This window comes from Prionailurus bengalensis, chromosome D2, assembly GCF_016509475.1.
Source record: "Prionailurus bengalensis isolate Pbe53 chromosome D2, Fcat_Pben_1.1_paternal_pri, whole genome shotgun sequence".
Lineage (NCBI taxonomy): Eukaryota > Metazoa > Chordata > Mammalia > Carnivora > Felidae > Prionailurus > Prionailurus bengalensis.
This window is the reverse complement of record NC_057351.1, coordinates 47167368-47184008: the sequence shown is the minus strand read 5'-3', so window position 1 is coordinate 47184008 and position 16641 is coordinate 47167368. Positions and strand designations below refer to the sequence as shown.

Here is a 16641-nt window from a genome sequence, read left to right as displayed (position 1 = left end):
AGGTCTGTTTGTAGAACTGGGGAAGAGGTGACTGTCAATAAAAAATGGAAGGTTAGAATAGAAGTATGGGCCAGTTCAGTTCAGTTTCTCTTACCACAGGCTTCTTATCACCTTGCTTCCTTCTGTCAGAACACACCACACTCCATTTCTTTCTCAGCCTTTTGCTCTTACACACTTGAATAAGAATATTCCTTTCTTAACACTTCTACATTGTCCTCTTCTGTGGGCCCAGTGTCTAGAATGGGGTCTTGTACATGATAATGCATTCAAGGTGTCTAGAGTGAGTGGAATGGTTGTCATCAGCACCTCAGAGATGCCACTTAGTTAGTGGATCTGGGAAATGGCTTTGGGAAATTTTAACTGTCTGGGAGATACTGATGATCAGCCATGTTTAAGAAAGACTGCATTCTCTCCTTTAGTTTGCATGGTTACCCTTCAATTTGTAGCCACATTTTTAAGATAAGGAAACCAAGGTTCAAAAAGAGGCTAGTAAAAAAGCCCAAAGAGAGACCTAGTAGGAGTCAGAATCAAAATTCACATTTGGCCTTTCACAAAAACCAGTGTGTTGTTGTTGTATCGTTGTTGTTAGTTGAGAATGTCTACAAACATTCTGTGTTCCAGAAATTGTTATACTAAGTGCTTTCCTTACATATATTAGCTCATAACAATGTATTAGGTAAGCTTTATTTTTATCTTTATAGGTGAAATAGTCAAGGCAGAGAGAGGTAAGTAGCCCAATGTCACAAGGATAGCATGCAGCAATGTTAGGATACAAACCAGGGTTGATGCCCTAGAGCCCAGTGTCTGCACTCTTGCTGTTTAATCTTCATTGGCCACAAATTCTGAATCTGGATCTGGATTTGGGATTTGCCATTCTAGAGATGGTTGAATTCTTGAAGAGAGAGTGCATTTAAAGCAGGTGGAAAGATCAACGATGGGGCCTTTGGTAATATTCAGGTGGGGGGGAGGTGGAAGTTGCCGGTGATGTTGATTAAAAACAGTAGCCAGAGAACAAGACCCCAACTACAGAATAAGAGTTGGCTGAGAAGAGTGAGCAAAAAGCTGTGAGCTTTCAGTGTAACTGGGTGTGAGAGCACAAAAAACACCTTGGGTTTCATTAGAAAAACATCAGCAACACTTTCAAATCTATACTATTTGGTTTATTTGCCAGCATGCATTTAAATAATGTAAACAACATGAGGAAATTCTTCGGACTGGCACATGGTATGTTGCTTGGAGTAGAGCAGAATGACTTGGCATGACAGGTTTGCAGAGTAGTGGTTGAGGGAGTGCGTCTGAGTCAAGACTGCCAGGGTTCAACCCTCAGATCCACTGCTTTTTGGTCTGTGACCCTAGACAAACTGCTTAAACCTTTTGATACCTATATTGCCTTATTTTCAAAATGGACGAAATACTTACATTTACCTTATTCAGTTTTTGTAAGGATTAACTGAGTTAATTCTTGTAAGTCTTGTGTTTGTGCTTTTTAAAGCTGCTAGAACCATTCAACATGTTTAAGAACTTGGTGGTAGCAGTTGTTACTAATATTACATGCTGATAGCCTCAAACCACACCTGTGGTATGCATATCCATCATTTTACTCATTTTTTGTTTGGTTCATTTGTTGCAAGAGGACCTTATGAATTGCTTTTTGATGTCATTTATATTTATTTGAATTTTCTTCATAGCTTAACGTTGATGCCAAAAAGAAAATTAAAACCCAGCTCCCTGCAGGTTAATTTAAGTGATTATTTTGGCACCTAGTTGTGCTTGAAGTTAGAATTTGATGCTTTTATATCATACTTGGAATCAGTCCACATACCCTATTAGATTTGTGATTTATTCTCATCTAACTTGTGATGCAAGAGAATTCACCTAAATCATGAGACTTAATTATTTAGATTTGCAAAGTTCCTGAGGATGTTGTACATAATAAGGTCTGAAAACAGTTCTGTTTAAAATTATCTTTTGTTAGTGATTACTGATATATGGAGTCAAGATTATATTTCTGAAAATTTCACTTGTGTATTTATAGTCTAATATCCAGTGCAAGGAGAAAAATTATAGCAGGGATTATGGAATTCTACACTCTGAAAGAGTCTTTAGGGATCGTCTGATCTAACTCCTTCATAGCATAGCTGGGAAAAATGCAGGCAAGGGAGTTAAGTGAGTTGACCAAAGTCATAGATCCTAGATAGCTAGCAGATGGGTAAGGACTGAACTCAGGTCTCCAGTCTGTAGTCCCAAACTGTCTGGCACATGCTCAGATTGCAGTGTGTACCCAAATAGAAATGGATGTGAAACCAAAAATGTGGTGAGAATTGGTTTCTCTTATTAAGATCTGGCCTTTTTTTTTTTTTTTAATTTTTTTTTAATGTTTATTTATTTTTGAGAGAGACAGAGACAGAATGTGAGTAGGTTAGGGGCAGAGAGAGAGGGAGGCACAGAATCTGAAGCAGGCTCCATGCTCTGAGCTGACAGCATAGAGCCCGACACAGGGCTCAAACTCACGAGCTGTGAGATCATGACCTGAGCCGAAGTCGGACGCTCAACCGACTGAGCCACCCAGGCGCCCCATGATCTGGCCTTTTTTTTTGTAGCTCTGTCAAGCTTAGCTCCAGCATTTTTAAAATAAATTCTATAGGGAGATAAATTGTGAAAGTTTTTTTATTCATATTTCATTTTCTTAAGGGTCAAATGACCAGTGATCTAGTATTTCTGTATATAAGGAGAAAATAAGACTAGAAGTGTTTTTCTTTGGATCTCTCTCTCTTTTTTTAAATAGGAAATACTTAAAGCCAAATTTTCATTCAAACTAGAAGGTAAGACATGGTACTTCATGGTAGAGGAAAATGACAATTCATTTTTCCATTTTTATATGTAGTTTAGGTTAATTAGGAACCTTTTAAAATTGAGTGTACCGAAGCTTTAACATATGCATAAATTGGTTGAGTAGTTTTAATTAAAACTTATCTCTATTTGAGATTAATTACTTTCAATACTCCAAGATTAATGAGGCCTAGTAATGGTACCTCACGTTGTGGATACTCAATAAATATTAGTTTGGAAATTAGGAAATACTTTGGTGTTTTAGAATCTCACGTGTATTATAAAGTCTTAGATTCTTTCCCAAATTTGGGAATACTCAACTATGTCAAGTTTACTAGTTCAACTTAAATATATTTTTCCTTCTTACATAATTCTTAAAACTTTTTATTTGAACATAGTTTCATATTTACAAAGTTACGAAAGGAAAAATAAATACCCGTGTGTGTGTGTGTGTGTGTGTGTGTGTGTGTGTGTGTACATATATGGACGTTTATATATATGAACACATGCATAATTTTTCTTAACCATTTGTGCTTAAGTTATTTATGTACTTTATGCTCCTTTTCCTAAATTCTTCAGTGTGTGTTTCCTAAGAATAAAATATTTTCTTATATAAACACATTACAGTTATTAAACTCATAAATGAACATTGATAGAATATTTTTATCTACTCTGTCATCTATGTTCCAATTCTGTCAGGTGCCCTCGTAAAAACCCTTTATATCTTTCTTGCCCTCCAATACAGGGTCCAGGGTCAGGTACTGCCTTCAGTTGTCATGTCTTTTAGCCTCTTTTTGAATTCGGAGTATTTCTACAGCCTTTCTTTGTCTTTTATGACATTGACATATTTAAAGAATAAAAGAATTAAAGAATAAAAAATAAAGAGTTTGCTGTTTCCTCATAATTAGGTTGAGGTTATACATTCTCAGTCAGAGCACTGCATAGGTGATAGAGGCACCTGATGGCCATCTGACCCCATTGGTGATGCTATTTTTGATTACCCAGTCAAGGTGTTGTCTGATTTCTCCACTGTACAGATACTGAGTTTTTTCCTCTCCCTTGTAGCTAATAAGCAATTTGTGGGAAGACGCTTTAAGACAAAATTTCCATTAGATTTGGTATTCTTTACTGACTTTTGCCTGATTCAGTCTTTACCATGATGGTTGCAAAGGAGGATTATCCTGTGCTATTACTTCCTCCATGCTTACCATTTAATCTTTGACGTTCTCCAGTGAGCAAGAGCCCTCATTCTTTTTCTCCATTTATTTATTATATATTATCTATTTATTATATGTGGACTCAAGAATTCATACTTTTTCAGTGGTTTGCAATTTATTTACTATACTTAATATTTTGGTGCCTAGCTTGTCCAGATTTGGCTGGTGGGAACTCCTTCAAACTGACTCCTGTATCCTGATCACTTTCTTTACTTTCTGGTACAACAAAATATCCTGGGCTTATCTTGTACCTATCCTGTCCTAACCATGGAATCAGGCATTTCCCTGAGGAATCCAGCTCCTTTAAAGGGGGAATGGTATTAGAGACAAAGATCTGGGCACTAGATGTGCTCAATGCTGCTGGGCTGTCTTCTTTTAAAGGGGTGCCTGGCTGGCTCAGTCTGTTAAGCATCCAACTTCAGCTCAGGTCATGATCTTGTGGTTCATAATTTCAAGCACTGCATCGGGCTCTGTGCTGACAGCACAGAACGTGGAGTCTGTGTCAGATTCTGTGTCTTCCTCTCTGTCTCTGATCCACCCCCCAAGTCATGCGTGCTCGCTCTCTCTCAAAAATAAAAATAAATATTAAAAAAATTAAAGGGGAATGGTATTAGAGATCAATATCTGGGCACTAGATGTGCTCATTGCTGCTGGGGTGTCTTTTAAAGCATTTTAGCAGACAAGGCTAAGAATGCACACACACACACACACACACACACACACACACACACACAAATGTATGTATTTTACAAGTCTGTGAGTACACAGTAGTGCCTTCTGTTTCAATCCATCTCCACAGTTACTTTTGGCTTCCCATATTCCATGTCTGTGTGTCCCCTCTGTCATGGTAAGGACCCCAGCTCCCAACACTATCAACACATTTACTCATTTGCTCAATCCTGTAATATATTCAAAACTAGTTTCAAAATTGTTTTGCTTGAACTACTATGGTAAGCAAACCTAGTAAAAAGAATTGGGATTTGTTTGTAATTCTTTTCTCCTTGCCCAAGACTGACAGTATATTAGTCATATATTAGTCATATATTATGTTCATAAGTTACTTGGATTAGTTATTTCTTTTTTCCATCCTTTCCTTTTTCTTTTCCCTTCAATGAAGTTATGTTATTCTTTTGAAATAAAATTAGGCTAATTTGTTTTTGTTTGTTTACAGTTATAGGCTCCTTTCCATTCCCATTCCTATTGTTTTAATTTTTTTTTGAATATAAGAATTTTAACATACTCTCAAAAATCAAAACTACAGAAGTTGTTTTCCAAAATGTTTTAGTTTGATTCCCATCTCCCCTTTTATGAAGGAAAAAATATGTAACTAGTGAAAAGCATTTATTATACCTATATTCAGTTTTACTGTTATTTAAAATACATTTTGTCTATTGACGTTTCTCCAAAGACCTTCAGATGGCCAAAAGACACATAAAAAGATGCTCAACATTACCCGTCATCAGGGAAACACAAATAAAAACCACAGTGAGATATCACCTCACATCTGTCTGAACAGCTAAAATAAAAAACAAACAAGTGTTGGTGAAAATGTGGAGGAAAAGGAACCCTCATGCACTGTTGGTGGGAATGCAAACTAGTATGGGCACTGTGGAAGGCAGTATGGAGGTTCCTCAAAAAATTAAAAATAGAACTACCTTACGATCCAGTGATTACAATACTGGTTATTTACCCAAAAAATATGGAAGCACTAATTCAAAGGTATATATGCATCCCTATGTTTTTTGCAGCATTATTTATAATAGCCAAACTATGGAAACAGCCCAAGTATCCTAGGTAAAGAAGATGTATATGTATATGTATGTATGTATATATTTATAATATTATTCAGCCATTAAAAAAAAAGAATGAAATGTTGCCATTTGCAGCAACATGGTTGGATCTATAGAGTATAATGCTAAGCAAAATAAGCCAGTCAAGAAAGACAGATATCATATTTCACTCTTATGTGGAATTTAAGAAATAAAACAAAGAGGAAAAAGAGACAAACCAAAAAACAGACTCTTAATTATAGAGGATAAACTGATTGTTATCAGAGGGGTAGTGGGAGGAGGTTGGGTGAAATAGGTGAAGGGGATTAAGAGTACAGTTATCTTTATTTTTTTAAGTTTATTTATTTTAAGAGCGAGAGAATCCCAAGCAGACTATGCCGCTGTCAGCACAGAGCCTGATGTGGGGCTCAGTCTCACAAACCGCGAGATCATGACCTGAGCCGAAATCAAGAGGTGGACACTTAACTGACTGAGCCACCCAGGCTCCCCTCTTTTTTTTCAAAAGTTTATTTATTTTGAGAGAAGGTGCGAGTCAGGGACAGGTAGAGGGAATGGGAGAGAGAGAGTCCCGAGCAGACTCCCAAGTTCAGAGTGGATCCCAATGCGGGGCTTGATTTCATAACCACAAGATTACAACCTGAGTTAATATGAAGAGTTGGATGATTAGGGGTGCCTGGGTGGCTCAGCTGTGCTGACAGCTCAGAGCCTGGAGCCTGTTTCAGATTCTGTGTCTCCCTCTCCTCTCTGCTCGCTCTCTCTCTCTCTCTCTCTCTCTCTCTAAAATAAACATTAAAACATTTTTTTAAAAAGAGTTGGACGCTTAACTGAGTCACCCAGGTGCCCCAAGAGTACACTTATCTTGATGAACAGTGAATAATATATGGAACTGATGAATCACTATATTGTATGCTATCTGTTAAATATACTGGAATTAAAATTAGTAAAGTCTTCAAAATTTTTTAAATGAAAAATAAAATAAGTTTTATCTATTGAGATTAAGGTAATAAAGGAAATTAATTTTGGGGAATATATTTCAGGCTCAGTGATTTATAACTCTGATTCCTGGGGACAGTGGTTCTCAATGAATGTCCCATTCCAGCAGTAACTAGAGTTACTGTTCAATGTTTCCAGTAACATTCCCTCTCTGCTGTAGTAATTGGGAGTGCAGGAGGGATGAGGGTGTGCTCTCTAACCCATTTTGAGAATGCTTGCTATAGGGTTAATGAGAGCATTAGAACCTCCCAAGTGCATTGGTCAGGAAAATTCACAGAGACTCCTCTGATACAAAAGACTGGTGACTATGTAATAAGACAAAATAAATCAAGCAAGCAAACAAAAAGTTTAGTTCCAGATTAACATAAGAAGAAAAAAAAAAAATACAACCAACTTAGTGCCTTGATTGTGCTGCCTTAGATGCACCTTCCCTTATTTATTTCCCCACAAAGGTGCTTGTGTGGGAATCCTGTGGCAGCATATCTGAAAAGTCACATGATAGATGATTTATACCCATCTGTATTTGCCATTTCTAATAATGTGTATATTATATTAGGTTTATAAATCTTTAATTCAGGATAAAGCTATGGGACACTAGCTATAATTTAGCTGGTTGAAAGAACTAAATGTGTCTTGGTGGAAAGTGTCATAACATAGCTGTGTTTTTTTCTCTTTGCTACAGCCTTAATACAGATAATGGCAGCTGCTGTAGCTGAACGAGATGTGGTTTATTTCACCTTTGGGGACTCAGAATTGATGAGAGACATTTACAACATGCACACTTTCCTTACTGAAAGGAAACTAACCGTTGGTAAGTAGGAGATAGTCTTGACACTTGGTGTCTAGATAGATTGTCCACCATCCAGGATAAGTGGATAAGAAAAAATAAAAGTATGACTTTGAGAAAGGCAGACAAAGTCTTAGATGGGCAACGTCTGCAGAATCCTTTTCTGGCAAAGTTTCATCTGCAATCTTGAATGAGTATGTCAGCTTATTAAAATAAGGCCAAGAAACCGGTGCTTAGTATCCATTTTTACTTTTATGCATATAGAAAACTAAAAGAGGGATACTGTAGGAAGGTAAATCTAGGTCTAAGAGGTCTCACTCTGAGTCATACTTATCAGACATAACAGCATGCTCATTTCTGTATTTCAGCTGGACCTGAAAGGCCTTGCTACCCTGGGAGCTGAATGTAGAAGTAAAGTTGCCACAAACTCCCAAAATGATAAGTGGCCAAATACCACATATACCTATACCATGTATAGCCTGTTGTAATCATGAACTAATAAGTAGTTTCTTTAAGGTACTTATGTGTTGTTGTTCTTTTTAACTTTATGTCAGGAAAGCCTTTCAGGCATATGAAATTCATACTCTATTTTCAAAAGCCAAAAATGAGCATATGTTTTTTAGATTAAGAGAAAACTAGAGTGCTCTTTAGTAGTTTTATCCATCTTTTTACCTAAATGGGGGTTTTGGTCTGGCCTTTACTTTCCAGGAGAAGTGTATAAGCTCTTGCTACGGTATTACAACGAAGAATGCAGAAACTGTTCGACCCCCGGACCAGACATCAAGCTTTATCCATTCATATACCATGCCGTGGAGTCCTGTACAGAGACCACCAGCCAGCCAGGACAGAGGACTGGGGCCTGAGGAACTGAGTAAATAGAACCTCCTTCCACCTCTCACCAGAAACATCCTGTTTGAATTGTCAGGTGTAATATACGAACTGACTTAATTTAATATAAATGTGTATATAATCCAGTTTGTGGGCAAGGATGCAGTCCCTTCCACACATATGCAGTTGTCAGTTTGTACATGTAAGCCCCCTCCATCCTAACTTACGTATGCTTAGATATATTTTGTTTCCATTTTTTTCTATTTCAGTCTTCATTCTTCAGCTTTTCTTTCTTTTGCCCATCAGATTTCCTGTGAAATCCCATGAAGGGTTGTGCTCAGTCCATCAGGTCTCTTTTGATGCCTATATATTATGCATATTGCCTCTGCAGCTAGCAGATGCCAGGGAAGAAGTTGAAAACCAAGAACTTTTTTAACTGGGTTTGCTAAAGATCTCCCTGTAAGCCTTTCACCCCCAACTCTTGTTAAGATTGTGTTGCCTGAGTTTTTGAATTTTGAAAATTAAGAGTTGAGGATTTTTTTATACATGTTACATAATGTAAATCTCCTAGGTCAAAACGATTTTGTATTTAAGACAGAATAATTTCCAGATATAGTTCTTTTGAGACATCACCTTTATCTAAAATGGTTTGTCTATACTTTTTTCCCTGTTCAATTTTTATTAATACTGTTTTTTGGAAACTGACCAAGATGGAAGGAAATGTAGAATAAAAGAGTTTCCCCAAATGGCGTTTTAAAAAGAAAAGAACAAAGGGAGTTGAAGGCTTTTTTTGTTTCTTGGGATTTTTTTTCTTTTCAAATTAGAATTATTGTTTGTTCTCTGGTGCTTGAGGCATATTCATATAACCAAAGTTTAGGAACTGAGAACTCACATGATTTGTATATATTAAAGTTTCTCTGGTATTCAATGATTACATAGTTAATAAATTTTCATTAACAAATCATTTGTCAGAAACTCCCATATCATCTATATTTTATATGTACATAAATACATGTTCTTTAAGTGTGTCTGTTTGCAAGCACATAACACCCAAATAAAACTGGAATTATAGGAAATGATTAGGTTTAGGCTTTATCAGGGGCTCTGTTTAAAATCATTTATTTACAGTTGTATCCATTTAAAGCTGGCGGCAAACAAATAATAATGTCTTTCAGAGGTTTCAATAAAAGTCGATTCTGTTTTGAGAGTAGAGTTTAATCACAAAGCACTTATTCATATTTCTAAAATAGTTCTAACCTATTACTGTTGAAGTTCTAGTTTATAGTCAACTGTCAGAAAACGCTATTGGAGGTCCAATCCTAGTAGTAAGGAATTTTGGCGGATGGTCCAAACTCCTGGTGTCAGTATTGGCAGGAAAATATGGGGCTGTGGCCAATGTCTGCAACTCTTTTTATTCGGAATTTGGCACCTGACAGCAGCCGCTTGTCATTAATGAAGTTCTTTACCATAGTACTAAGATTTTTAAACATCTCCCCAAATCCAAGTTGTCTGGCTTTATTTCTACTGATGCTAAAGTCTTCTCTTTCCTTCCCAACCCATTCTGAGCTTTGTTTAAGCATTCATAGTTATATTTCATTTCTTTTTTCTGCCTCCATATCATTTTCCTCTTACCCAGCTCCAAGACTAAGTGAACAGTTCTTTAAAACAATACAGGAGCAGTATAGGATGGTTCATGTGGTAGAGAAATCATTAAATCCAGGTAAGACCACCCAGCCTAATATTCCAGAACATAGACTCTAAGACTCAACTCTTATTGATGAACAGGCTTAGTGACTTGGCCATCTACCTGTGCCTCACTCTTTTGAGGGTCTTCAAAGAAGAAGACCTGCCCACTCTGTCCCAGTACATTCAGGGATTGGGACAGTTTAATCAAAGGGAACGTAAAGAGAACTAATGTCCATTTTTTGAGACAGGAGGAATGCCCTCTATAAAAAGAGGGAAAAAAATCAGACTTCTAATTAACGGGTGTCTGTTCTAAGACATTTAACTGCACCTTTTTATTCTCTTTCATTAGGGGCTTATTGTTTCCTTCATGTTGTTTATCTTCCCTTTCATCTATTGAGGCATGAAATGGTATTTTTAGTTTAGAATTCTTATGTTGTTAATATAGCTCACTTGCTTTATGCTTTCTGTCTAGCTCACTGAAATGAAGTAACAGTTTAAGGAAGCAATGCGGAGTCATGGAAAAAATTTGAGATTTTAAATCAGACAAACTAGGTTCCAGTGTTAGCCATGTATCTTGCTAATTCTCTAAATAAACTTAATATTTGAGCCTTATTTAACTCATCTAGAAAATGGGCTATTAGCACTTATTAGGGAATAGTGTATATAAAGAAGTGTTCGTGGGGTCTGGCACATAGTTGGTACTCAATAAATTTCAGTCTTTATAGTTGACCAGGAAACATTTATGGAACACCTCCTGTATGTATTACTGTATGTAATAACATACTGTGCTAGTTGCTTTGCATATTTTAGCCCATTTTTCCAATGGACTAACAGATGCCCAGAGGTTAGGGAATACCATCATCTCAACCTCCAGAAGTTCTTTGTGAAAGGAAACTTACTTTATCATCTCTGGCAGAGACCTGACCGAGCAAAGGCTCTGACACTGTTGTTCTCTACCAAGTTCCTACTATAAGTTATTCTTCATAATGAATGACGTTATCAGTGGGGTGCATTAAAATATCTCTGAGAGAATTATTTCTTTTCTTGCTGGTTGAAGTGACATTAAGGGCAGGCAGACCCAAATTGGTATTCAAAGGGGAGATTGAAAGGAGATCTAACCAGGCTTCATGATTGCCTTGCCAGGTGTTTAACCAATATTTATTGCTTTGGAAACCAAATACTGATTAAGCTGTCCCACTGCAAGAATATGATGGGGCAAAAATTAGCTGGGTTACGTTCTTAAAAACTTCAACAGGAAGAGAAGCGGTTGTATAGATTCTCGCCTGTTTTTTTTTTTTTTTTTGGTTGTTTTTTATTTTGTTTTGTTTTTTTGTTTTGTTTTTTTTGGTCTTTTCCAATCTGTGTGGCTGCATGTTTATGGCTTTTTTCTGATGTAAGGAAAACCTGAATCCTAGTATGTCTGCTTTAATGATAAGTAAAGTTTAGAAGTCCTGTACTTTCTTCTTTCAGGCTTGTGGATCTGCTCCAATCCGTTGTTTTTGGAGGTAAGGGAAAGACCAGCCATTGCTGGCACTTGAGTTCAAATATATAATCCTGTTCTTGTTTGGGGGCTGGAAGGGGGTCCGAATGAATACTTATTGGAACAAACTACTAAAATCCACTGAGCCACCACTGTTCTCTGTGCCTGTGACAGAGTGTCCTTTGTCCCCCATCATCAGATTCCCACACAGATCTACTGAACCTCCAAAGGAGAAAGTTTCCCATACAAGACATCCAAAACTGCTGTGTTTGCCTGATAACTGGTTTTATTTTTCCTGTTTATTTTAAATATAGGGTTACCATGTAATGATGATTTTGAACTTGGGAATAAGGAGAGCTCTGTGCTATTGTTTACATGATTTTTGTAGGATGAGAATAAAGAAATTCTGACCCCCTTGTTACTACCTCTTTTTTCTCAAAATAATTATGCTACATTTAAGATGTTCATGTGCATGCTCTTATTTTATTTTTTTATTTAAATTTTATTTCGCATACAGTGCAATATTGGTTTTAGGAGTAGAATTCAGTGATTCATCACTTCCATACAACACCCAGTGCTCATCACAAATACTCTCTTTAATACCCATCTAGCCCATCCCCTCCCACCTCCCTCCATCAACCCTCAGTTTGTTCTCTATTATTAAGAATCTCTTAAAATTGGGGGCACCTGGGTGGCTCAGTCAGTTGAGTATATGACCTTGGCTCAGGTCATGATCTCACAGTTTGTGAGTTCGAGTCCCACATTGGTCTCTGTACTGTCGGCGTGGAGCCTGCTTTAGATCCTCTGTTCCCCTCTCTTCCTGCCCCTCCCCCGCTTGCACTCACTCTCTCTGTGGCTCTCTTCCCAAAAATAAATAAACACTAAAAAAAAGAAGAGTCTCTTAAAATTGTAGAGTGTGTCTTACGCATTTGGTGAAAATTTTTACGTATAGATTTGTTATTCCACATTAGGTGTTAAGAATGTAGAGTTAGTCACTGGCATGAAGAATTTTCCAAAGGTAAAGAGAATTCTGGCTGCATTAGTTTTTCATCCCTTCCAGGTTCCTAAGGTAATGTTTCCTGGTGTACATTCCCTTTTCCTAATTCCCATCTTCTAAGAAAGCTCAAATCAGGGTCTGGGAAGATGTCTTGAAGGTTCTGAGGACCACTGTCCTTCCATCCATTCACATATTCATAGACACAGGTGTCTTCTGTGAGTATCCACTGAAGTTTCTGCTCAGGGTGCAAAGATGAATCACTTGCCCTCTGCACTCAGATCTAAGCTGACACACAAAGGGGAAGTGATCTAAAACTCCACAAATTGTATTTTCTTCTCACTACTCTGTTCCAGTTCATCCTAGAAAAAACAATTGAATTTTTGTGCTGTCAATTTAGAATCTTGAATAGACCCTGCACCATGTCAGTTCACTGTAACATTGAACTCCTTTACACAGTTTCCTGTGTTGGAGAAATGTGTAAACAAATGGGCTAACTTATAGTGTAACATTAAGATGGGCTGGCTACCTTAGTATCCTCTCTTGACTTCATATAGGAGCTGCCATCCAGCACCTGCCATCTCAGTTCCACCAGTTCTTGGATTCTGAGAAAGTAGCACTGGAAACTAAAAGGTAGATTTCTTAATGGAAATGTACTTTTCCCTGTAGTGAGTCCATGTAGGGTAGGTAAAAGGTCAAGTTTCTTTTATTTTAGCTGAGATTATATCACCTCCGTTTGAATACTACACATTTAATCTATGAAAAATGAAGAAAATTAGCTTAGCGAATGAGTTTTACTTGATATCAAAATATTTCAAAATATGGTGACCTTGGGGATAAAATAATAAAAGGGATCCTTGGTGGTGAAAGGGTGGAGACCATCATGTCAGAATGTTGGATTTTCTGTTCAAGTTTGTAACCATAACCTATAAACTAGGACATAAATTTTCAATATTTGGGAAGAAATATATTCACTGCAAAATTGATTAAACCTTCAGAAATATACCCTCATCTTGAATACTTGCAAAGCATTGTCATCATTATCTTGACCTCACTGAGTCTTTATTCTACAAATGCCATATTTCGTTAATTAGAAAATGAGCATTTTTCCCCCACACTGTAGCATCTGAAATTCAAATACTTTTAAAAATTGATGCTATGTCATAATTTAACTTGTGGTTTTTTTTAAGAATACATAAAATAAAGGTATTTTATCATCTGTGGCATCTTATATTTGAGGAAACATGGTAATTTGAATGCCATCTCTATGCCACTTTTAAGCTTTGGAGCTGTAATTATGACCAAGATAGACTGGTCCTTCTTATCACATTTATACTGTATTGGAGAGCATAGGTAAGAGCCTATAATATGACTTAGACTGGGTGGTCAGGAAATGGTTTTCTTTTTAAGGAGAATTTCAGACATATACAAAAATAAAATAGAGTAATGAATCTCCATACATACATCATCCATCTTCAGCAATTACCAATTCATAGCTAATCTCATTTACTTTATCTCTCTACCCATTACCCACCCCCAAATTATTTTTAAGTTAATCCCAGACATTGTTTCATCTGTAAATCAATGTTTCTAAAAGACATTAATTACCACAGTATCCTGACACTAATAATAGAGAAAGGACTTCTTATTCCAAAATATGGAGTAGACAGACTTTTCCCTTTTCTTTCTGCTAAGTACAGCTGTAAACCCTGAATGTGATACATAAAACAAACATAAGAGGACACTGAAAGGTGGAAGAGAAGACAAGACTGGCTAAGGGAGTCCTTGGAACCAAGGAACGATACAGTAGTGAGTTCCCTGGAAATTCTTAGTGCAAGTAAAGAAAGGCCCAAGAAAAGCCTGCTCTCTGTAGCCGAAGGACCAGGAAAGGGGCAGCCTAACAAGACAAAAAACTTTTATGTAATAACTGCTCTACTCTAGCCAAACACCGCAGAAAAAACTGAGCCAGTACCAGCGATGATAATGTGTAGAGCCTAGACTTCCACCCTTTCCAGATTCTAACAATGTGCCTCAATCATGTGGGTTGTAAGAGATTCTTTCCCCAGTGCAGTGTGAGTGGAGAACACATGAGGATACTGGACTTTTGCCTCCACCTAGAAATAATGAGGCTCCACTCCCCTTTGCTGTTAGGTGCCCTCCCCCTTCACATTAAGTGATCAAATAAGCCTAACAGAGTCAGGACTTTTCATCACTTCTCAGAATTGTGAGGCCACTCACACACTTCCAGCCACCCTCCTGGATTCAGTGGAGGATACATGGGGAAGTGAGGATACAAGGTGCTCCCCCTCCAAGCCAGAATTATGTCACCATAGCCTATGGTGGAGCCTGAACTCCAACTTCTTCCCAGGAGTGCCAAGGAGCCTCCCTTTTCTCTGTATGTCACTCAAAATAGAGAGGAAAACACAAACTTCCATCTTCAGCTGGCTGTATTGAGGCAGTGCCTTGCTTCCCAACTGGAGTGGTATCGGGGGGAAGGGCTAAAACACAAGATTTAATGAGATCCAGAATCTCATAACATAATATCCAAAGTGCTCAACTTTCAATGAAATATCACTTATTATTCCAAGGTCCAGAAAGATCTCAGCTTGTCATAAAAATGCTGTAACAAACAATTACAAACACTCTTGATATAAATGAAAAAGTCACAACAAAGAGAAGATACAAGAAAAATCAAGTGGAGATTTTATTTTTTTATTTATTCTTAACATTTATTCAGTTTTGAAAGACCATGAGCAGGGGAGGGGCAGAGAGAGAGGGAGACAGAATCTGAAGCATGCTCCAGGCTCTGAGCTGTCAGCACAGATCCCAACGCCGGGCTCAAACTCACAAACAGTGAGATCATGATCTGAGCTTTAGTCAGCCACTTAACTGACTGAGCCACCCAGGCACCCCCCAAGTGGAAATTTTAGAACCAAAAGATAAAATAACTGAAATTAAAATAATAATAATTTAAAAAACACTCCATGGATGAGTTCAACAGCGGAATAGAGAAAATAGAGGAAAGAGTCAGAGAATTTGATGATATAGCAATAGAAATTAGCCAGTCTGAACAAAAGAGAGAGAATAGGCTGAAAAAATAAATAGAGCCCAAGGGACATATATAGCGTATAACCAAATCAGGAGAAGAGGAAGAGGGTGGGGGTGATTAAAAAAAATTTTGAAGAAATAATTTCTAAAAATATCCCAGATTTTGCAAGGTAGCCAAGAAGCTCAGTGAACTCCAAACAGGATAAAACCCCAAAATCCCCACCAAAACACATCATAATGAAACATCTGAAAATCAAAGAAAAAGAAAATGTCTCAAAAGCAGCAAAAAAATGACACATAGCCTGTAAGACATACACAAACCAAATGACAAATTTCTCATTAGGCACAACAAAGGCCAGAAGGAAGTAGCACAATACTTATCAAGTGCTGAAAGAAAACTGTCAGTGCAGAATTGTATATCCAGGAAAAATATCTTTTAGGAACGAAGAAGAAACCAAGATGTTCTCAGATGAAAGTAAACTAAGAATTTGTTTCCAGCAGATCTGCCTTCAAAGAATGACTAAAGGAAATTTTAAAACAAAAAGGGAATAATAAAAGAAGGAATTTTGGAACATCAGGGAGAACATAGAGAATAAAAATATGGGTAAATACAACACACTTCAGTTTTCTAAGTTAGATTTGTTAAAGTAAAACATAAAACCTACCTATTGTGGTTTTTTATGTAGGTACAGGGAATAATTAAGACAATTATAAATGGGAAGGTAAAGGAGTATAGAGATAAGGTTTTTATAGTTCACTCAATCTGGTAAAATGTTGACATCAATAGACTTGGATAAGATATATATTTATAATGTAATACCACAGCAACTACTCAAAAGACTATAGAAAGAAGTACACTCAAACACACTATAGATATATCAAAATGGAATCTTCTAAAAAATGCTCAATTAACCTACAAATAAGCAGGAAAAGAAAACAAAAATGTTAAACAGAGAACTGCCAGAAAATAAAAAATAATGGCACACTTA

The 16641-nt window shown here is 37.0% G+C and overlaps 1 protein-coding gene across 5 annotated transcripts in view; it reads left to right on the top strand.

Annotated features, from left to right (window-relative positions):
* PARG (poly(ADP-ribose) glycohydrolase) overlaps positions 1-12027 on the top strand; it is a 130905-nt gene extending 118878 nt beyond the window's left edge. For 3 of the 5 annotated variants that reach the window (XM_043596851.1, XM_043596850.1, XM_043596852.1), the window contains 2 exons: positions 7512-7640; positions 8325-12027. In XM_043596851.1, the coding sequence (XP_043452786.1) occupies positions 7512-7640; positions 8325-8479 (284 nt within the window). In that variant the 3' untranslated portion in view covers positions 8480-12027. The remainder of the gene's footprint in view (positions 1-7511; positions 7641-8324) is intronic. The other 2 variants (XM_043596849.1, XM_043596848.1) reach the window with 2 other exon arrangements.
* The last annotated feature ends 4614 nt before the right edge of the window (positions 12028-16641 follow it).